Source organism: Polyodon spathula, chromosome 41 (genome assembly GCF_017654505.1).
Source record: "Polyodon spathula isolate WHYD16114869_AA chromosome 41, ASM1765450v1, whole genome shotgun sequence".
Taxonomy (NCBI): Eukaryota; Metazoa; Chordata; class Actinopteri; order Acipenseriformes; family Polyodontidae; genus Polyodon; species Polyodon spathula.
The window spans coordinates 1,628,914-1,649,298 of record NC_054574.1 but is presented as its reverse complement, the minus strand read 5'-3'; the positions used below and the strand labels follow the sequence as shown (position 1 = coordinate 1,649,298).

General features: G+C 37.5%; 2 protein-coding genes across 2 annotated transcripts; one reads left to right on the top strand and one right to left on the bottom strand.

Annotated features, from left to right (window-relative positions):
- Positions 1–6: 6 nt before the first annotated feature.
- zswim7 (zinc finger, SWIM-type containing 7) lies at positions 7–11,362 on the top strand. Its single transcript, XM_041236652.1, has 5 exons — positions 7–90; positions 2,472–2,493; positions 4,514–4,620; positions 9,522–9,622; positions 10,234–11,362. The coding sequence occupies exons 1-5, from the start codon at positions 15–17 to the stop codon at positions 10,354–10,356; spliced, it is 429 nt and encodes a 142-aa protein (XP_041092586.1). The 5' UTR covers positions 7–14; the 3' UTR covers positions 10,357–11,362.
- A 2,487-nt stretch (positions 11,363–13,849) lies between these two features.
- Positions 13,850–18,829, bottom strand: adora2b (adenosine A2b receptor). Its single transcript, XM_041236599.1, has 2 exons — positions 18,807–18,829; positions 13,850–18,238 (listed from the first exon to the last, which is right to left on the bottom strand). Exons 1-2 carry the CDS (start codon positions 18,827–18,829, stop codon positions 17,542–17,544), a joined length of 720 nt encoding a protein of 239 aa, XP_041092533.1. The 3' UTR covers positions 13,850–17,541.
- Between the last annotated feature and the right edge of the window lie 1,556 nt (positions 18,830–20,385).

The following is a 20,385-nucleotide window of genomic DNA, read 5'->3' as shown; positions in this document are numbered from 1 at the left end:
TCCAGGCTGATGAGATGGCCCCAGTTTTATCTAATGTGGCTGAAGAACTTTTAAAAGAAGTTAAGAAAGCCTATCAGGAGACTTCACAAAGTAAGTCACAAAGGAATGCATACCATACAGCTGCGATATTCACAAATCATTTTGATGGGGGCCCAGTATTTTTTTCCACCCATGTAATGAACTACTGGAAAGGCACATCAGATTGACTCCTCAATACAATACACTGCTCTATACAGATACTGTAGCAACTGTGGACCTAACCCTGGACTCCAAAGTAATTTTTGCAGCTACCTCAGTTACAGATGGCAATAGAAAAAGTGACCTAAGAAGTTGCCTAGCCTCCCTTGGTCTAATTGAGCTGGAATGATGTCTATATAAAGACAAGACGCACATAGAACCTCATGGATCATCTGTCTTATTGTATGTAAGCAGACATGACATATATCCCCTGTAGTGGTTTGAAATAGGCAGGCTTCATCCTGTAAGTGAGCAACGCCGCCTCTGGCTATTCACATGAATCGGTTGCAGTGGGTAATAAAAGTAAGAGAGGAGTCTACGCATAAGAAACACACTGGAGCTGATTTCCTTTGTTTAAACATCTCTGCATGTTATAATTGAAAGTACTGTGTGTGCTGTATATACAGGTTACAGTGCCGCTTAAGTGGTGTCAGTGACAGCACTAGCTTCTTTGAGTAGTTGATGATTAAAGTGCTAGTACTACACTACAGTGAAAGGCTTAAAGAGAAACTAATGAATACGTGGTCTGAAGTGGTCATACTGCACCTACCCAAAGATGTGCACAGCTGTAGACTCAACTGTGGGATGTTCTGGCTGCTGATTTCTACACTATCAGAGGCAAAACTCTTAGTTTTCTGTCCTGAACAGTTTAAATTCCTTGCAGACTGCATTGAATCAGTGCTGTCCAGGCTGCCCTGTTCAGTGTTATGGCATATTCATCACCATTTGAAATTCTGTTTTAAACTAAGCTTTCTTGCAGACAGAATATGATGTAAACCCGGTCAGGTTATTCCATTTAAACGGTGCCCTTGAAAAAGTCACAGCAGCCAGCAGAGGTTGCTTTGGTGCAATTGAAAGATGGGGGGCCAGGAAGACCATTTAGAAATGTGCAGTGTTGGTTCCCCTCTAAGTAAAACAGGATTATTTTGCAATAATCTACATTTATTCCACACACATTTTTGTGTTTATATTTTTACATCATATTTTTATTCTAGGAATGTCTAATGCAGATGTTTTTCTGACAGGTCAGTTGTGACCCAATTCAGTTTACTCTCTCTGATTTACAACCAAACATTTAAAGACACATCCAGTGATCATAAGAGGGGTGCCACTGAAGGGGCAGAGTGCTGTACAAAAAGCTGTGGGGCACATAAAAGGGAAGGGATAAGTGCCCTTATATTTTAACCGCGAGAGAACAATTGCCAACTGAGGAAGCCTATTTTGGGGCCATCCTGTGGGATATTTCTTTGTTTATGTTCATACAGTTGCCTGGAAGCGCCGCACAGCTAGGGTTTTGCTTCAGTGTATGGACTCAGTCCCTCCAGGGAGGTGACACATGGGTTTTATTAAAAATCTGTAAGATCTGCTGAGATTCCTACTTGTGGAGCAGACTGTGTGAACCAGCAGAATTCAAAATATAAAAGGGCACAGCATGCTTTTTTTTTTTTGTCTGTGACTGCAGTTTCTTAGAAATTAACAATTGTGTTTGTTCCTGTTTATTTGTTACCAGTTAGCCATAATGGCGTGTGTTTTACTGGAAGTATTATTATTATTATTATTATTATTATTATTATTATTATAATAATTATCATTATGTTTACTTGATTATTGAAGTTTCCATTACTGAAACAATATAGATGTTTCAAGAATATTGCAACATCTGTGTGGAAATTTGGAAATGAGGAAGGCCCTTGTGGTAGCAGCACTGGTTTAGGCATTGTGTATTGAAGTTGTAATGTAGCGCGTCGGTCACTCCAGCTCAAGTTGACCTCTCCAGAGGTGTTTCCTCCATTTGTGATTGACCATACATAAACCACATATGATTGAAAAATGATGCCAGTATATGTGTTGTGTGCATGCAAATGAAGAGCTGTAATGCATGCCTGCCATCTGGTCAAACATTGTCCTATGTGGTGAAAATGCCCAGTTTGATGACCTTTCATTTTTTTTCTTTTTAATGTGGCAGCTGACCTTGATCAGTGACATTATCATTTTTAAAGCATGTTCCAAGGGCTCGCCAACATAATGAATTGACGTAAGATGCTGCACAACCAACCTTTGTGTAATTGAGCTGGATATATATAATTATTAAGAATTCAGTATTATAATAATAATAAAAGATGACCTTCCTACATTGGTGGAGATCTCAGAACAACCATATCCAGATGACTGACAGATGTTATAAAGAGTTGATAACTGATTGTTGTTTAATGTAGTTGTTCTTTTTTTTTCAGTTCCGGATGAACTGCTGTTGGCGTAAGTATTTTTTTTTATCTCATATCTTTGTAACGATTTAGTAACCTTCGTGGTAGCAGATGTCATGCTTTCTAAACACTTGTGGCATATTTTGACGTTGTGTCTGTGACAGCCTAAAGAAATACTCATTTGTTTTAAGAGCAAATACACGAGTTGCGACTCATAAAAGGGGTGGAATCATTTCTGTTTAAAAAAAAAACAAACAAAGAAAAAACACCATCCTGTTTATTAGATTAGATTAGTTTAGGGCTATACAAAGTTATTACAATATGTAACACAATTTTTGTTCCTGGGTAGTAAGTGTTATTTCCTAATTGCTTATGCCTCAAAAGTATAGAAAATGGCTATTATTCCCCACAAACTTTGCTTTTGTGACCAGGACAGGTAAATTTCAAAATATCACTATTTCCAATGAGAAAACAGGCACTTTTGTGTCTTTTTGTTCACATAGTCAGAAAAAAACAACATATGAATCCAAATTAACATGTATTTATACTAAAGTAATACAAAAATGACTACAAAAGATTTAGAAGTGAGTAGTTTTTTGAGATTTACGCTTATACTGTAAATTTAGTCAGTTTTTTTCTGACTTTATGTGAACGAAAAGACACAAAAGCTCCCGTTTTCTCATTGGAAATAGTGATATTTTGAAATGTACCTGTCCTGGTCACAAAAGCAAAGTTTGTGGGGAATAATAGCCATTTTCTATACTTTAGAGGCATAAGCAATTAGGAAATAACACTTACTACAACATAATGAATTGATGTACCCAGGAACAAAAACAAAAAAAAATAAAAATTGTTGACGGTGTTATTAATGGTAATTAGTATGTAGTATCCAATTCAATATGTCTAAGTGTTAAAGTAAACACAATTGTAGGACTTCATATATAATGGCATCAGTACCCAAACAGATCTGGTGCTGTAAACAGGTCAGGACAAGGCTAATGTCCTGTTGGCAATGTCTTCCACTTCCAACAATATCTTAATTGGCCAGCCAAGTACGACCTCCCTTTAAACCTCAACCGTGAAACCCTGCTTTAAGTGTAATAGCTTCAGTCTAGCAACAGGCTAGAATATTTTATGATTCATCCTGTCAGCATGCTCATAGATGTACAGGGTGATTAGGAAATAAGTTTATTGCATCAGTGATGTGGTGCGTCGATGTGGTAAACTTTCTAATCTCCCTGTGCATTGCAACTGGAAAAATAGAGACGATTTACTCTGTGGGTGACAAAAAATATGCGTTGGCCTCAACAGATATAATACACATTATGTCTGGGAACCATCCAGGAAAATGCAGTGTGAATGGGATCAAAGATTTGTATGCCCTCCCTATAGCTGAGTGAAGCATCTGTAAATGTTAATGCAGCACACACAATGTTTTCGCCGAGTGCTTTAGGGATTAAGAAATTGCAAACTGTATATATTTTCGTAAATTCCCATAAATTAGGTCATAACAGTATCTGTCTGGTGGGCTGCTTCTCATTAGCTTTATGACAAAATAATTAATCAATATTTGAGTGTAGTTTTGCCATGATATTCACAAGGATCCAAGCTAGTAGGATAAAGAAGTTAAGTTGCATCAGTTAATAGTCGCTTCCTCTGCTTTACAGAAATGGAACTGTAATTCTGCTCCTCTTGTTTTTGTTATTAGCAGCCATGTAAGGCTATTGCACTCTGTAATAGATTAAAACATTTATGTTGTATCTGCCTTGTGGTTTGTTTGGTTGCATTAAACAGTTTAGTACATTGTTGGAATTAGTACCTGGGCTGGAAGCGCTAACTCTATTTGTGTAGCAAGGTATTGCAAATCAAACATCTAACAGTATTTTACCATTTGAAGAAATAAGTAAAACCCCAAGAGTCATTTTGTAAAAGTTTAAATCATGGTGTTAGTCACCTGCAATTTATTATGTTTAAATTGTGTGTTGGTTTGTCTTCATGCATTATGTATAGTATAAATATACATGTAGTTTTTTTAATGCTTAAGATATTTCGAACTGTTTTGCATTTTCTAGGTTGAAGTTTGTGTTTGGTCCCTCTGCTCTCCATGCTTTGGACCTTGTAGATCAGCGTTCAGTGACTTGTGTAACATCTCCTAGCGGAAGAAGGGTGTTTCAGGCAAGTGGACTATTTTATCTGTACATTCTTGACTGTTTTATTCTGTATGTTATTTGTTGAATGGGTGAACGCCTGGCCTTATGAGAATAAGATACGTTACCTAATGAAAACAATGCTTTAAGCAAAAATATCAGTTCTGAACGTTTAAATGTAATGGCAGGTCATGAAGTTGGAATTAAGACCTTGCATAAAATAAACCTGTGCAAAAAAATAAATAAATAAAATAAAATAAAATGGTTGAAGCCATGTTGCACAGTGTTTACCAGTTCATTCCCACAGGCCAGGAGTAACAAACCAGTGGAATTCTGTGGGAAATAGTTTTAATCGACTTTTCTTGTTTCAAAAGACCCTGCAATTTGAAGGATTATTTCGCCAGATATACCCAAAAGGGAACAAACTCAAAACTGTAATCCTTGTAGAAAGTTATAAATATATCAGCAAGTAATACTTGGCAGGTGGCCCAATGTCTGTAGTGAATGTCATTGTTGCAGGGTATTTATTTATTTTATGAAATGTGGTTTACTGGAAACCAGTGGGATATGTTAGATTGTCAGTAAGAACATTATGGTATTGAAAACATCCTTCTAAAAATATAACCGTATCGCATGATGGGAAACCGATATCTCTGTTGTTAATCACTTTTAGATAAAATCTGAGTATCTAAACAATAAAACAATAACATTTGTAGTACAGATTACATTAGAACACATTAATAATCGGGGCAGTGGTTCAGATTAGCTAGTCCAGAGTACTGTAGTACAGTATGAGAACATGATTATCCTTCAAGGAAGTACCCACTTGTTTTACACTTCTCAGAAGACGAGCTGCTGTCAGAGAATTCAGTTCAGTCTTCAGTTTGATTGTTACGTACAGGTGTTACAGTTCATGTGTCATTAAATTCTGTGCAAGAACAAACATAGTAAATCGTTCACACTTGGCAGAGGAATCCGACCACCGCACGCATTTAGAATGCGATTTGGCTCATACATTTTTTGCTGAAATATAAATTACGAGAAGAAAAAAAAACAACGAAACAAAGACGACCAAAATGCTGTAAAAGCGTTGCTTGGCATCTCCCCAAGCGTGAAGACTTCATTTGCTAAAATTCATGGATTTTATTTCCCTGCAATTTAATTTGCCGTCTGTGACATATAAAAAAAGACATTTCAAAGACAACACTATTAAGATTAAAAAGTTGCTGCTGCTTCCTTGTATCTGATTACGTGTATGTGTTTTACAAACTTAGTCCAGTCTCCTGCTGCAATCATACCATGCAGCCTACGACACACATACCAGAATGCAGCAATTTACCTGTCTACGGATTTGAAATATTTGCAAGACTGAGCTAGTTTAATTAGTGACATCTTGCCCATAAATCTCTTTTTACCTGCCTTTCAAAAGTATCATTCTCTAACACAATATCAAAAAAACATCCACAGGTTTCTAATAATAAACTTACCATAGGTTTATTTTTATTCACTGAGACCAGTCAGACTGCAGGGGAAGCAGTTTCCTGAGAATGCACATTACAAGAGGGTCTTTGTTCCTGTAGGTGTTCACGAATAAGGACGCCAGGGATTAGTTTGTGTATTACAAGAGGAAATTATAAGTAAGCAATAGACATGTTTTGTATACGAATTCCTTAAAGCTTGGTCAAACAAAATACAATACACTAGAGCTCCCTTACAGGAACAGTTTCTGTTGCAGGGTAGTGTATTTTTTGTAGCTGCTCTTGACAAAATATTCACATTCATGTGTAGAAATCCAAGCGGATCTTAGGGCACTTTCACACCTAGTTCGTTTGACCCTTTGATCGGATTGAAGTGCAATTCGGTTCACTTGGAGCTATACGTGAAACCTCTGAACCATGTAATCGCACCAGGATGCGCATCAAACTGGACTCGGGTACGTTTGCCTCTTTGCTCTGTTTAAAACTTTTTGCAGTGTGAAACTTAATGTATTCCAGTTCACTTGGAAAAGAACCCGCTCCAAACAGCGAAGCAAATTGCAGAAGTGATGTACTTTGTCAAGCACCAAAGAAAGTGTCTGGGCACTCTCGCACATATGCAACGCAGGGCTTGTCAAAACACACACACACAATACAATGAAACACACACACAAGACAACAACACCATAATGTCACAAGTACACAACAGCACAAACTGGCGCAACCCCCGGGGCTTATTCAGTGAAATGACGCTAATAATTAATACCAGTTGTTGAGATGTACTGTTACAGCATTGCGTTCTTTAAGCATCATCGCCAAACTGTCACAAGTCATGGATTTGCTCTGCTTTGTCTGAGTTTAGTAAACCAGCTCCTGTTGCATCTCTGTCTCCCCACACTGTCACACATACAACATTCACAACAAGCTATTATTGTTATTATTATTGTCAATAGCTAAATTGCAGTTGGTTGAATGTATAGCATGTACGTGATTGTCTCTGGCATTTCCCCCAAAAGAACAGTATTTTTCCGACAAATGCTTTCAGCGTGTTGCGTTTCTTCAACAATGATGTGATGCTGTGAGGACCAAATAAACCAAAAGAACACAGACAACAGCACAGCCACAGCACGTGAATGCACTTTAAAAGCAACTCCTGTTCGCTTGAATTTTTCTAGTGTGAAACGAACCAAAGCAGACCTGAAAAAAAAAGTTTTTGTTTGGAAGTGAACCACGATTCGAGTCACTTGCAAGTGAACTAGGTGTGAAAATGCCCTTGGTGCAGTGGTGAAATTGCTTTAGAAGGGTACCTGACTGTGATGCAACATTTCGGAACCTTGCAGACTTTGAGACTACTGATGAGTGTGCTAATTTTTAGATTGATATTTATAGCGCCTCCCAATGCTCGTGCTAAGACTTGGTTTGTTTTGTGTTTATGGAAAATAGTGTCATTTATTTCTGCATTATTTAGCGTGAGTGCTCATAAGGTGAGACCATGTTGTAAGCATTGTTGATCAAGTAAACTAGCTGCACAATTACATGTTTGTTTAATTCTTGTGCCTTCCAGTGTCATAATTTCAAGTGTCTCTTTGGTAGCCAAACACTGTGTTTGCTGGAGTGATCTGACAATTGTGTTAGCAGGAATGTGATTACTGGTCTGTCAGCACTTGAATAAAAAATAGGTTTTTCTGTTGCTACCACTCTCATCTTTCATTTGTTGCTTGGTCTCTCAGAAGTTTACTAAAAAGCACAATGCAAAAACTAAAAAAAAAATACAATCGGAATGTTTGTTTTCAATTAATCATTTCAATCGAATCAGAGCTGGATTTAAAACAACTGTTTTCTTCATATACCCTAATTTTAGCAGAAAATCTTGGCTTGCATTGATAATCGTCCAGAAAAAAAAAAAAAAAAGCCCTGCTGGAATTTACAGCTGCTTTATCGCTGTCATTTTAGATTGATTGTTTGGCTTCATTTTTTTACCCTTCTCCATCTTATTTGCCGGAGTGCTGGAAGCCAAATAACATCAAGTCTTGTAGAATACTGGGCTCCCTTACAAACTGCTGTCTTGCCAGTTTCAGTTTTAGCAAGCATCTTTATTAAGTCAGCTACAATACCACTGTCCTGGCATATTCTGCTGTACTAACTGCCTATGGAATTTTGATTGTAATTACAATTACGGTTGTAATTCCATTAACCCTAAGTGTTATATTTATTTTATGGATTATTTTCTGGTAGAGAAGCGATAAACAGCTACTTAAGGAAAGCGCAAGCATAGAAAATAGTATTTTTTTTTTAACGTATTGCAACATAATGTTAAGTTTTATTGTTTTCTGAGACCATTTACATGTCGATGATTTACATTGTACAGTATTATATTATTGTAACATGTGAATGTAAATATATCCATAACTTCAAACACACATAACAAAATATTCACTGGCACTGAAGAAACAAAGTAAAGTTAAACATACGTTTAGACAAAATTGAAGAAGACTTCTGTATTACTGTTTGGGTCACAGGAAGGATACAAAATCATTTTTACGATAAGGGAATAAGATCTTACCTTCTGGCATGAATGCATGTGTACAGCTATGGCCAAAGTGTTTTGCATCGTAGAATTATAGAATTAACTAGTTTCATATAGCCGAGTGAAACCTGCTGAATAGTGTTACGTTCACATATTGAATTACATACCGCCTTGTGGTTTTCATATACTTAACAAAGAACTGATGAAAATTGAAAAATGTAACATTTCAAAATCTAATATGAAATACTGTGCTACTGTACTATTGTCTCTTCCGGTTAATTATGGGGAAGTACAGTAACTGTAGAGGAAACATCTGTTTCTGCTTTTCTTGTTTGTTTTCAGACAAACCTTTTTTGAAATTAATAGAAAATAAAAAAGAGGTTTAAGGTTTGTGTGCAGTGGGTTATGTGCACTCAGATTTCCTCTTCTTGGTTTGAGTTGTGACCCGAGTTTGGAAGGGTAACCTTGAAATACTTTCCAAACAACATGATACAGCATATATGTAGCATAGCTGTGGAAGTCTGAATGAAGGAGTCTGTTTTTACAAACACATGGTTTTCATTCCTAAAGACCAACTTCATTGAGTGGTTTTGTGCTTTCTGAAAAAAAAAGATTGTGCTACCTGTCTTGACTTGATAGAGAAGAGCTTTAACATCAAGCCCTAATGTTAGTCAATTTAGACATTTAGTCACACATGTTAGTTTTGTGAGTGTAAATAAAGAAGAAAGCTTTTGCATTTGTTTTGCTACTTGGTTCTGTGATTAACTGAGGTTATGGTTGATCAGCAAGGCTTTTGTGCAGTTGCGTTTTTTTGCTCCATAGGGGTGCAAGTATTTTTGTTTTTTGTTTTGTTTTTATTCTTTTAAATAAACAGCAGTGTAAGTTGCCTTGGTTGTTTACTTACCTCGTGATCCCTTCGTGTTTCAGGTAGTGGGAAGCTCTGGGAGGTTGTACACCTGTTACTCCGCCTGTCATTACTGCCCTTGCCCTGCGTTTGCTTTCTGTGTGCTGAGAAGGAATGACAGCTTGCTGGTAACCACTTGATTTTACCTCATTATATTATCTTGAATTCTCAGATGATGGGCTCCTTGACACAAAGCCATTTCCAAGAGGGTACGGTTTTCTCATTAGGATGCAGAATAGTAGTAAATTGATCCAGAGAGGCGACTGTGTCAGGATAAAGGTCAAGTATTGCAGTAAAGATGTTTTGCAGGTCCATCACAGTGGGTGACCTGGATGTTACAGTGCAGCATAAACATTCCTAGAACCTTCGGCAGAAAGCTGAGGTCTGACTCAACCCTGATTTTAGAATCTCCTTTAATGCAGTTTTGATGAATAGGCTATTCTTTCTTTGAGGATTGGAGTTGCACAGAAAGTGAGTTTCTGAGAACCTGTGAAAAACTACGAAGCAGTATGTAATTCAATGTGTTAACGAAACATTATTCACCAGGCTTCATTAGACTTTATGATGCAAAATTAGTTAATTCTATAGGGTGAAAACATTAGGACTTATATCCTTTTTAAATATTATTCTTGAACTAGGGTGGTGTGTTGGAGATCCCCACCCCCCACACATAGAATAACATATGCGTCTGTCAAATGCATGGATTTGTTCTGAATGTGTCACCCTTTTCTTTTCACAGTGCAAACACATTCTTGCGACCTACCTCAGCCAAGCAATGGGACTCTGTCAGGAGCTAGCCCTGTCGGATCAGCAGCTGACTGACATCCTCTTAGAGAAAACAGGAGAAAAGGTAGAGGCCTGATGGATTGATGCCACACTGGGGAGTTCAGGGATATTGTTTTATATGAAGGGGACACTACCTATCATTTGAATGTATATTACTTATATGATCTGATACCTTTTGAAAGTATTACTTGACAGTAATGTTTATATTTATATTTATTTATATTACGTGTTTTTGTTTTTTTTTAATCCTCTGAAAATGGGTTCGTTAAACAGACTGGGCATGGCCTCACATGATGTGGTCATTGCTGTTTCTACTGATGTCTTACAAAACATAACTTCACTGATTGCGTCTGTGTGGTTTTAGTGACAGAGTCGAGACAAAGCATTACTTTGTTGCTTAAATAAAAATGAAACTCACACCAGACTCCAGAAAGAAGCCAATGCAAATGAAATATCACTTTTAATCAGATTTCCTATGCCCTCAGTAAGCGGTGTCCTCAATGTAGCAAGATGCATAGCAAATTATCAATAGTGTGTCTTAAAGGAACAGAATGACTTTTTGCCGTTGATTTTTGTCACTTTCTGCTTGTGGAATGCTGTGCTGTGTGTGTCACTGCAAGAAGAAATACCCATCTTACTGAATTGGATTTATTTTCAAAATGCAGATGCAAAATAATTTGTTGTGGCTACAAGTCGGGGTTTGGTCACAGTTGAAGCATTTATTTTTCGGTCTCCTTTCTGCAACATTTATTTTAACTAATTCCACAGGCTTGGCATTGAAACAGGTTAAACCCTAAATCTTCAATGCTGGCTATGTTTACAACTAATTTACAGTATTTTAAATTAGATTTTGTTTTTATATATGCATGTCATTCTCTTTCCTGATTATCCCACATTCTGTTCATGCAATCTACTGCCAGTCAAAGAGAGTGAATAGATACAGTGTAGTCCATTGGTAATAATGATATAATGGTTTAGTGGTCTCCGATACAGCCAGTGTATTTAGGAGCAAAAGCAGTGATATATTTTTTTTTCTTTCAGCTTTAACTTGCAGATGTTTCTAATATGAAAAATAAACATGTTACCAGAAAGTGTGTGTCAGTTCCGTTGTGCTTGTGGTCATCTTTTTAGAATCTACTTTATTAAAAAAAAAAAAAAATCCTAATTTTAAATGGATGGCTCTTCAGTTTATTGCTGAAGAGAACTTGATTCTTCATTGCACAGTAAATACATTTCAAAGTACTTGAGGCCATCTCCGCTTTAAGCCATCTTTTAATGACTTTTTTTTTTTTTTGTTTTACTAACTAAATGAAAAGAGGGTGATTTGGAAAGCATGTAGTATACTCGTCCCTTGAAGGTGAGTGTGTGGTGAACGCTACACAGTAGGTGTCCTCAGTCGAATACATATTAAGGCTATGGTACTTGCCTTCTCCTCCACTTTGCGTTTGCAAACCCTCTACAAAACCTATTTTTTTTAATTTACTTTAACTTGCTGGAGTTCTTTGCATTTTTGACAGTTTGGCATGAAAAACAGATTTTATGACTATCCCTGCAGATAAAGGTCAATTTCTCTGTATTTCTCTCTGCTCATGTGCAGCATACTCAGAGCCTTATAAAAATATTTCTGAAATGAGGAAAGAGTGAACTGCATACTGCATACTATCCAATTTAAAATGGATGTGTTTACAGAGAACAAACCAAAGGCAACTTTTAACCAGTAAAAATAATATATATATATATGTGTGTATGTGTGTGTGTGTGTGTGTATACATAAACAACCCATGAATATGAATTTCAAGGGGCCAGTTATTGATGCATTTGTTTTCCAGTTGAAATTAAGATTAGTATGTTTGTTTTTTTTTCTTTTTTAATGCTAAAAAAAAACATTTGACGTTCACAGTTTTAAAATGTGTGATGAATTAAACAGGAAAAGCGCCAATACATCACATCGTGCCGCGTTGACAGTCCATTAAATAGGTTTTCTAGTTCCTTTCCATGCTGTTCGATTTAACTCGGTGAATTAACCTTGCAGAGATTAAACAACATTGGCAAGCTATAGGAACAAGTAACTACTAAGCCGATCCTTTCAAACTAGCCTGTTTTAAATATAAAAGCATCACTTTTGGCAGATTTGCATATAAAAACTGCTTCATTCTCTAATATACAGTATATGCTATAATTTATTTGTTTTAGTTACTGGTTCATTCAGTATATTATTAAGAGAAAGACACACACACACTTTCTTTTTATATACAAAACATTTTAATGACAAAATAAGTCCCCATTGCATATTGAAATGTTAAATAACAATACATTACCAGATTAACATACATATATACTACGCTATCTCTAAAATTTACCACTTGATACAGTCCAAAGTAATAACATCATAAAGATCTTGTTTTATGAGAAATACATATTTTCTGTAAATGTCTTTACAAGTTGAGCTTTGTAATTATTAAAAAAAGAGACTATTCTTCAGCTGTATCCCTTACACAGTAGCATCTATGATAGGGTTTATTTTAATTATCGAAACAGCTTCAGAGCTTCTAAGTACTGCCTTCCTTGAACTCAATATTAATCCACTTATTTCCCCCAGCATTGGTGATTCATTGCCTTGCTTATTAGCATCAGTACTGTACAAAAATACATTGGAAAGAAGTCTGTCTGTGTTAAGGTCAGCATTTAGATCTGCCAATGTTTCGATCAGGGACAGGTAACTGCAATCATGGCTATAATTAAGTGATGAATTACTTTAGTATTTCCATTGAAATTGTTCCAGGCATCTCCTTAACTAAGATCTGTACTGGAAGTTCTGAGGTTGCCCAACCTTGGTTTAGAGCATTAACATAGACTCTATCATAAGAACAACAGTGATGAGATCTCCGTATGTACAGTAATACCGTGGTGTGTTTTAATTAATCATGTTGCCTGATTCTGGTAACTTAACAAAGCCACATGTATACTTGTTGCAAAACTACCGTTAATGAGTCATAGTTCACTGACATGTCTAAATCAGGGCTTCTCAAACTCGGTCCTGGGGACCCCCTGTGGCTGCTGGTTTTCATTCCAACCGAGCTCTCAATTACTTAACCAGACCCTTAATTTAATTAATAATTTGCTTAATTAAACCTTTTTTAAGTTACTTAAAAAATGCTACAGCTAACTGGAAATATGCAACTGTTTATGAGCTGAAAACAAGTAAAAAGGTTTAATTAAGCAAATTATCAGTTCAATTAAGGGTCTAGTTAAGTAATTGAGCGCTCGGTTGGAATGACAACCAGCAGCCACAGGGTTTGAGAAGTTTGAGAGTTTGAGAAGCCCTGGTCTAAACAATGTCCTTGTGGCAGGGCAGAAAATGTGGGAATGTAAGGCTGGCAGGGATGGGGTTCCCCAGTTTGGTAATTGATGCTAATTGGGGGTGTGTGTGCTGTGATTTTGTATTGTTTATCAACGTGCTAGTAAAGGCTAATGCCCAGCCTACACACAGTTATTCTTTTGTTTAAACCTTTTATTTTGGACATTGTGCAATTTTTATTTTGTTCCTGTGTTTTGTGTTGTTTTGTTAAATAAACACGATCGTAAGCGCATAAAACTGCAGCTTTCTGGGTCTAATTCCTGCCAGTAGCCAGCCTGGGCTGTGACACTCCCCTGTCACAGTCCTCCACACTGATCTTGCCTTCTGTGATCTGTCTCTGGAGTGATATCAGTTAAAATGTCTATAAAGGAAATGCATCTTTAGGATAACGCTCAGAAGCCAAACTACACAAAGAAATAAAATCTTTACAGTTTCCTTTTTTCCTGTACTTCATTTAGGCCATATAAAATGCTTTCCTGCAAGACAGGAAATAAAATTCTTCTTTTATAAAAATTTACATGCAGGTATTTTCTGTAATGAATCGGACAACATTTTTAATAAATTATCTTATTCATTAACATCATTGTAACGTCAATCCTCCATACTATTTGACAAGCAAATACACCCACGCATTACATAGTGTACTGCAACTGCAAAACTTATTCTGTACAAAAAGAATGAAGAACACCTGTGTGTTCAGAAAAGCTGCATACAATTAGAAACACAAACTTGTAGACAGCTTGCTGAACACAATGCAACAACTAGTATGGAATATATTTCTTCAGTTTTGGAATAGTTGTTATTCCATTAGTGGTATGTTATGCCTTAAACATATTCCCCATAAACCTTTTCTTTTTTTTAATACCAACCAGTAACTGACCAAACTAGGTAAGGTAAGGTCTCTGCCCCTGTGTTGCGAACAGTCACCACACTTGGGTATAAATGTGAATTACACCAATTCAAATAGTATAACTATTGTCATTGGGAAACAGTAGACAACACTAGGCACACAATCGACATACATTTCCTTCCCTGCAACAGAAAGACTAGAGTAATGAAGCGTTCAGAATAGAGACTGTACAAATTGAAGCCCGGGGAAAAAAGATTTCAGCCCCCTTTGGCTTAAGAGCCACTACAGCCCAGCAAGCAAACAGATAAGACAATGTATCTGAAACACAAGCTGCAGCTTTCTCGAGAAGAACGGATAATAATAGCTCAAAGTGATTCGTAGTTACAAGCCTGACTGTCAGTGGTCATGAAATGTCTCTGATATGCAACCCTAGGCAAATGTTGCCATTTGCGGATGTTTTATTTTAGCTTAGATTGGACCAATGTAACATCATCTACAGCTACTGTATGTAGTCATGGCTATAGATATATAGTATAAATACATATTTTTTTAAACAAAACTGTATATGGTGCAGTATTGTAGTTTTCAGAATATACCGATTTTTGTAATTGAATCCACGTATCCTTTTGAAAACCTATTGAATTTCAAACTTAAAAGTGGAAAAAGTAGCCTTTGTTTTTCTTTTTTCTGTCCTTGAATGACTGCTTCCTACTGTGTGTATCCTGGTAAAGTTCAATATCAGTGAAGCCTGACAGGGCCAGTTCTGAGCCTGCAACCAGACCCAAACATACCCCTGAAAATACAGCTGGACTGAGCGGAGGAGGGCTGACACATTTAGCAGCCATTGCCGTAAGCTTGCAATGCAGTGACAGACACAGCTGTGCAGCTCATAATATTGCACTGACTAAAACGCAAGCCTGTAGCTATTGACAGTATTGTATTGTCTTCAACAGCTCCCTGTGGTCTAAGACTGACGCAGGTGAAAACTCAAACTGTCATTTGCACAGGAAACACTTTAAATTTCTGTCTAGCATGGTATTCACCAAACTCACAAAGTGTAATTGTAATTTATTTAGTTCAATTACTACAGGACATAGCTCTGGCTTTCTGCTTTCCTGACAGTTGGTTGTAAAATATTTTTTGATCTTAAACAGATGCCGTTTTATAAAGTTGTAAAGCATTTCTCAAAGACAACAAAATAAGCCCAACACCTGTAGTTATATTGTCGACACAGTTGCCAAACAGAAATTAATAGGCTCATTTGTAAATCCCTTTTTGTTCTGGTTATATCAGAAGCGACATTTCAATTCACAGATCAAGTCTGTTTTCTACACAAAGCTACTGTACGTATTGGGGGGCAGAGGGGGTGTGTTTCAAACAGGAGTGTGGAAAATAGAGCACTTTCCCATCGACTGAAAAGCATGCGTCTTACCCAGACTAGACTGACGTGCCTGCACTGCTACACTAGCGTAGAGTAAGAGAAAAATGTTGAAATGTAAATCACATTCCAAACAAAGTATATGAATCTTAGTGGTACAGAAAAACCCCATCTTGTATATCTCTCTGAATTACTGGCTTTATGATGTTGAGTAATGGGGTTGTAATTAAGTATTCTGGTCAGATCTAATGAAAGCTGAAGGACTGCATATCTTGGCAGGAGAATTGGATAATGAAGGATCTTTTAAAGGCTCCTTGTTGTAGGTCTTCTACATACTAAATGGGTTTAAAAAAAAAAAAAACTACATTTTGTGACCACAAGGCAGCCGTGATTATTGTCTTATAGGCTACACAGGAGATCATTCCACCATTGCAGTATGAGAAAGCCTTTAGTATATAACCTGAAATCAAATGTTAGTCTATAAAACATTTGTTCTTTCACACATAAGTTTACAGCAACTGTTTAGTCACTCAACTGTTTAGTCACTCTGGAGTGATGTACAGTTTATGTTTTTATGTGTTTATGTTTTATGTTTTTTTACTGGAACGACTTCCAGTAATACAACAAAGTGAAGGGTCTATCCAAAAGGGTTTCTAAGCCCACGACTTAAGATAATGACGCATTTGGATTTTAAATTGCACTACTGCAGTGATTCCAGAAAATCTTACCCCAAATCCAAGAAGATACAGGATATCATTAACTGGACTCTAAATACAATTTTGAAATATTTAATCTCCAGTCGTTTTTAACATGTTATTTCAATTTCTTTTTTTCTTTTTTTTTTTTTTTTTAATGGACCATATTTTACTAGTTTTGTAGGCACTTCATGTAAAACGATGGGGAGGAAAAACGTGATATTTGCTTTTTGTTTAGGTTTTTATTTTGCTTTCCTGAGCAACAAAAGAGCTGGTAGATGATAAGATATCTTAGGGCTGCTGCACATGGTGCCAGGACTGTGTCTGTATTGTTCAGTTTGGGCTTCAAAGAGGGAGGAAGAGTAGTGCCCAGAGGAATGTAGTAAACTGACACAAAGGAATCATTTAGGTATACAACTGAACATGGTTATGGGATACTGCAGCTTTAACTGGCCACAGATCAGCAGCCACACTGAATATATCTGGCATTAGGCATTGAAAAATAGAAGAAGGGAGCCACTGTTTCCATTCGAATTGACCCATTAGGTCCCATTGGAAATAATGGGTGTTGAAATGTTTAAAGCACAGAGTAAAAACAGATGCCTTTAATTAACCAGACAGGAACAGTTTCAGAGTGTTGGTTTGGCAGAATGAACATTGAACGATTTAGACTGGGAAAGCGACCAGCTTCCATACCACTGACTCTCTGAATCTGGGTGTAGATTATGTAAAGGAGACTACATGCAGTTGTCATGATTAAAAAAAAAAAAAAAAAAAAAAAAAATAAAAAGTCTTCCTCGCCTCCACGGCCCAGTGCTGTGTTTTGCAGACTTCAGAAAAAAAAAAAAAAATACTAAAACCCATCAGTAAAAGGCATTGTGCTCGTCACATTATTTCAAAATTAAACAACACCTCCTGTCTGCCTTTTCTCCTGTAAACATTTAGCGACAGCACACAGTTTTTTTAGTTGTCGCGGTTTACTACAGTAACAGAACAGTCGTGTTTCTCGCAATCTCGTCTCTGTTGTACATACTGCCGTCGGTGCTCTTGTACAATTCGTCCTTTTGGCAGAGAATGTGCTTGTAAATGATCTTGTGAAAGGTGTTGCGGAAATCACGGATCCTGTAGGCGTATATGATGGGGTTCACCACAGAGTTGGCGTGGGACAAGATGATGGCTACGTACATCACAAATTCCGGCTTCTTATTGGCAAAGTCTTTATAAAACAGGTTGAGGCAATTTAAAATGTGGAGAGGGAGCCAGCAGAGGGCAAACAGGCCCACAATGATGGATAAGGACTTGGCAGCGTTGATTTCTTTTTGGAGCCGTCTGCGCGAGTTGTCCCCATTGATGCACTTGTGCTCAATCTGCCTCAGCTGCGTTCGGGCCACCATGAAGATCTTGATGTAGATCCCCAGCATTATGAGCAGAGGCAGCAGGACGCAGCCGAAGAAGTTAAAGTAGACCATGTAGCTCATGTCTACCACCTTCTCGAAGAAGCAGGAGACATCGCAGCTGTGAGATGACTCGTTTCCGTGGGTCTGGTTTGTGATGTTGGGGCATGCCTCGTCTTTCTTATTCCAGCCCAGGAACGGGATCAGGCCAATCACGAAGGAAAGAATCCACAAGACAGCGATGATTTCCCTGGCCCGCTTCCCAGTTACCAGCTCCTTGTACCTGCAGAATTGAAAACAAAAATATATATGTGTATATGTATTAAGAAGGTTTAGTAAGCAACATAACTGCTATACTTTTAGAAATACAGTGAAACTGGACTGTATATCCAGGAGCTTAAATCCTTCTGTTGGAGCTCTGAGGAAGTTTGACACAACTAGAAAGTTACAGGCACAAAGGCATGTGTTCCCTAGCCTAAATGCTTCTACATTTCAATGTATTTAGAAATGCTTGGTATTAACTGTTACAAGGGGCATCATCTTTCTGCTGTGTTCAAGAGATTTCAATTCCTGTTGCGAACAGCCTTGTCACTCCTAAAAATGCTAACATGAGTAGTATTGGAGGCACAGTGCCACAACAGCACCCTACTGATAAGCTGTACTTTCAGCTGAAGTTATGCATGTTGTTTTGCCTTGAAAAGTGAAATTAAAAAAATCCCCGGTTAATTTAACCACAGGTTTCCATTAAGCTGTTGCAGATAATCAGTTATATTTTACATCAGGGTTTTAGGCTTGATTATGCAGCCGCTGTATGTAAGCGCGGTATACTATATACACACTGAGCTGCCAACTTTCCAAACGTGGAGAGGGTCATTTTCTTGGATTTTGGGTTGGAGGTATTATATATCCTATTAAAACCCTCAATGACAGACTCTATGACAGTAAGAGTAGCCCATGCTAGATGTATTAACTGGGGGGTCTGCATGGAAGCAGTTTTAATTAAGTAGATAAATATGAAGGCTTGCTGGTAAATTTCACCTCTGGAGCCTTGGGTTAGAATGGCTAACGATGTGCACTAAACTCCCCAGTGGAAGTTACTCTTTTGCTATCCAGTGCCCCAAGTAACTGAGTGTTGGTCAATATAAATGGATTCACAGTAAATTGAGCACTATGCAGATGGACTTTAATATGTAATTACTGAACATCAGCTAACCGTTGATGTGAATGGACTGTGTCTGATCTAGAAATCTGAAACATTTCTCTCAAGGATTTCTTTATATGTTGGCTAACCATCGGTTCACTGTGAATAAGGCTAAAGATATTTGGTTTTACAGCTGCTCACAGATGGCAGTGCTATGCAAAGCTCTAGAGATTATAGAGTAAAAGTTTTTTTTTTTTTTATCAAGCAGTGACAGATGCCAGTGTAATCTCTGAATTACACAGTACAAACTGAACTGAAACATATTGGCATACTTGGAAGGACTCTAAACTACCTTGTATCGCAATAAATGTAGCTTAGGATCTCGCTGTATTTATTTATAAAAGTAAAAGCAAGGCTACTGGGGTACACTTGCTCTGATATTCATTAGTAGCTGGCTTGGACATTACACCCCCCCCCCCCCCCCCCCCCCCCCCCCTCCAGTCTTTACAGCTGTACATGTCGACATATACAACGTATCTGAGAATTTAATGTTCAGTTGAGATTAGTTTTAAATACAATCTCGATTTAAAAAGAAAAAGGTTTGTTTTTAGGATAATGGTTTGTTTGTCTAGTCTATCTGTCTTACTGTGTATGAGTGTGATCTGATTGGCTTCCTTTCTGCAGTTCATGAAAGCCTCAACACAAACAATCAAAACCAAGATATTGGCAGTTTTCTTTTTTCTTTGTTACAGACATTTAAATACAGTTCATGTAAATGATAAAAGGTCACTGTGATCTCATTAGTGGAACTTGTATGTGTGCCTCGGCCGAACCCCATCCCTGATAGCTTGCATCTCCAGTCACACAGATTGCTCAAAATACCTGGACAACTGTGTGGTCATGACCCTCATCAGGTTACTGGATGGGGTGTGCTTGACTAATGCCTGGTAATACTCAGGGAAAGGGCAGTCCCTGTATTCACTAGTGTTAAAAGCAGTCTCTGTATTCACTACAGTGTTAAAAGCAGTCTCTGTATTCACTACAGTGTTAAGGGCAGTCCCTGTATTCACTACAGTGTTAAGGGCAGTCCCTGTATTCGCTAGTGTTAAGGGCAGTCTCTGTATTCACTAGTGTTAAGGGCAGTCCCTGTATTCGCTAGTGTTAAGGGCAGTCCCTGTAGGCTAGTGTTAAGGGCAGTCCCTGTATTCGCTAGTGTTAAGGGCAGTCCCTGTATTCACTAGTGTTAAGGGCAGTCCCTGTATTCGCTAGTGTTAAGGGCAGTCCCTGTA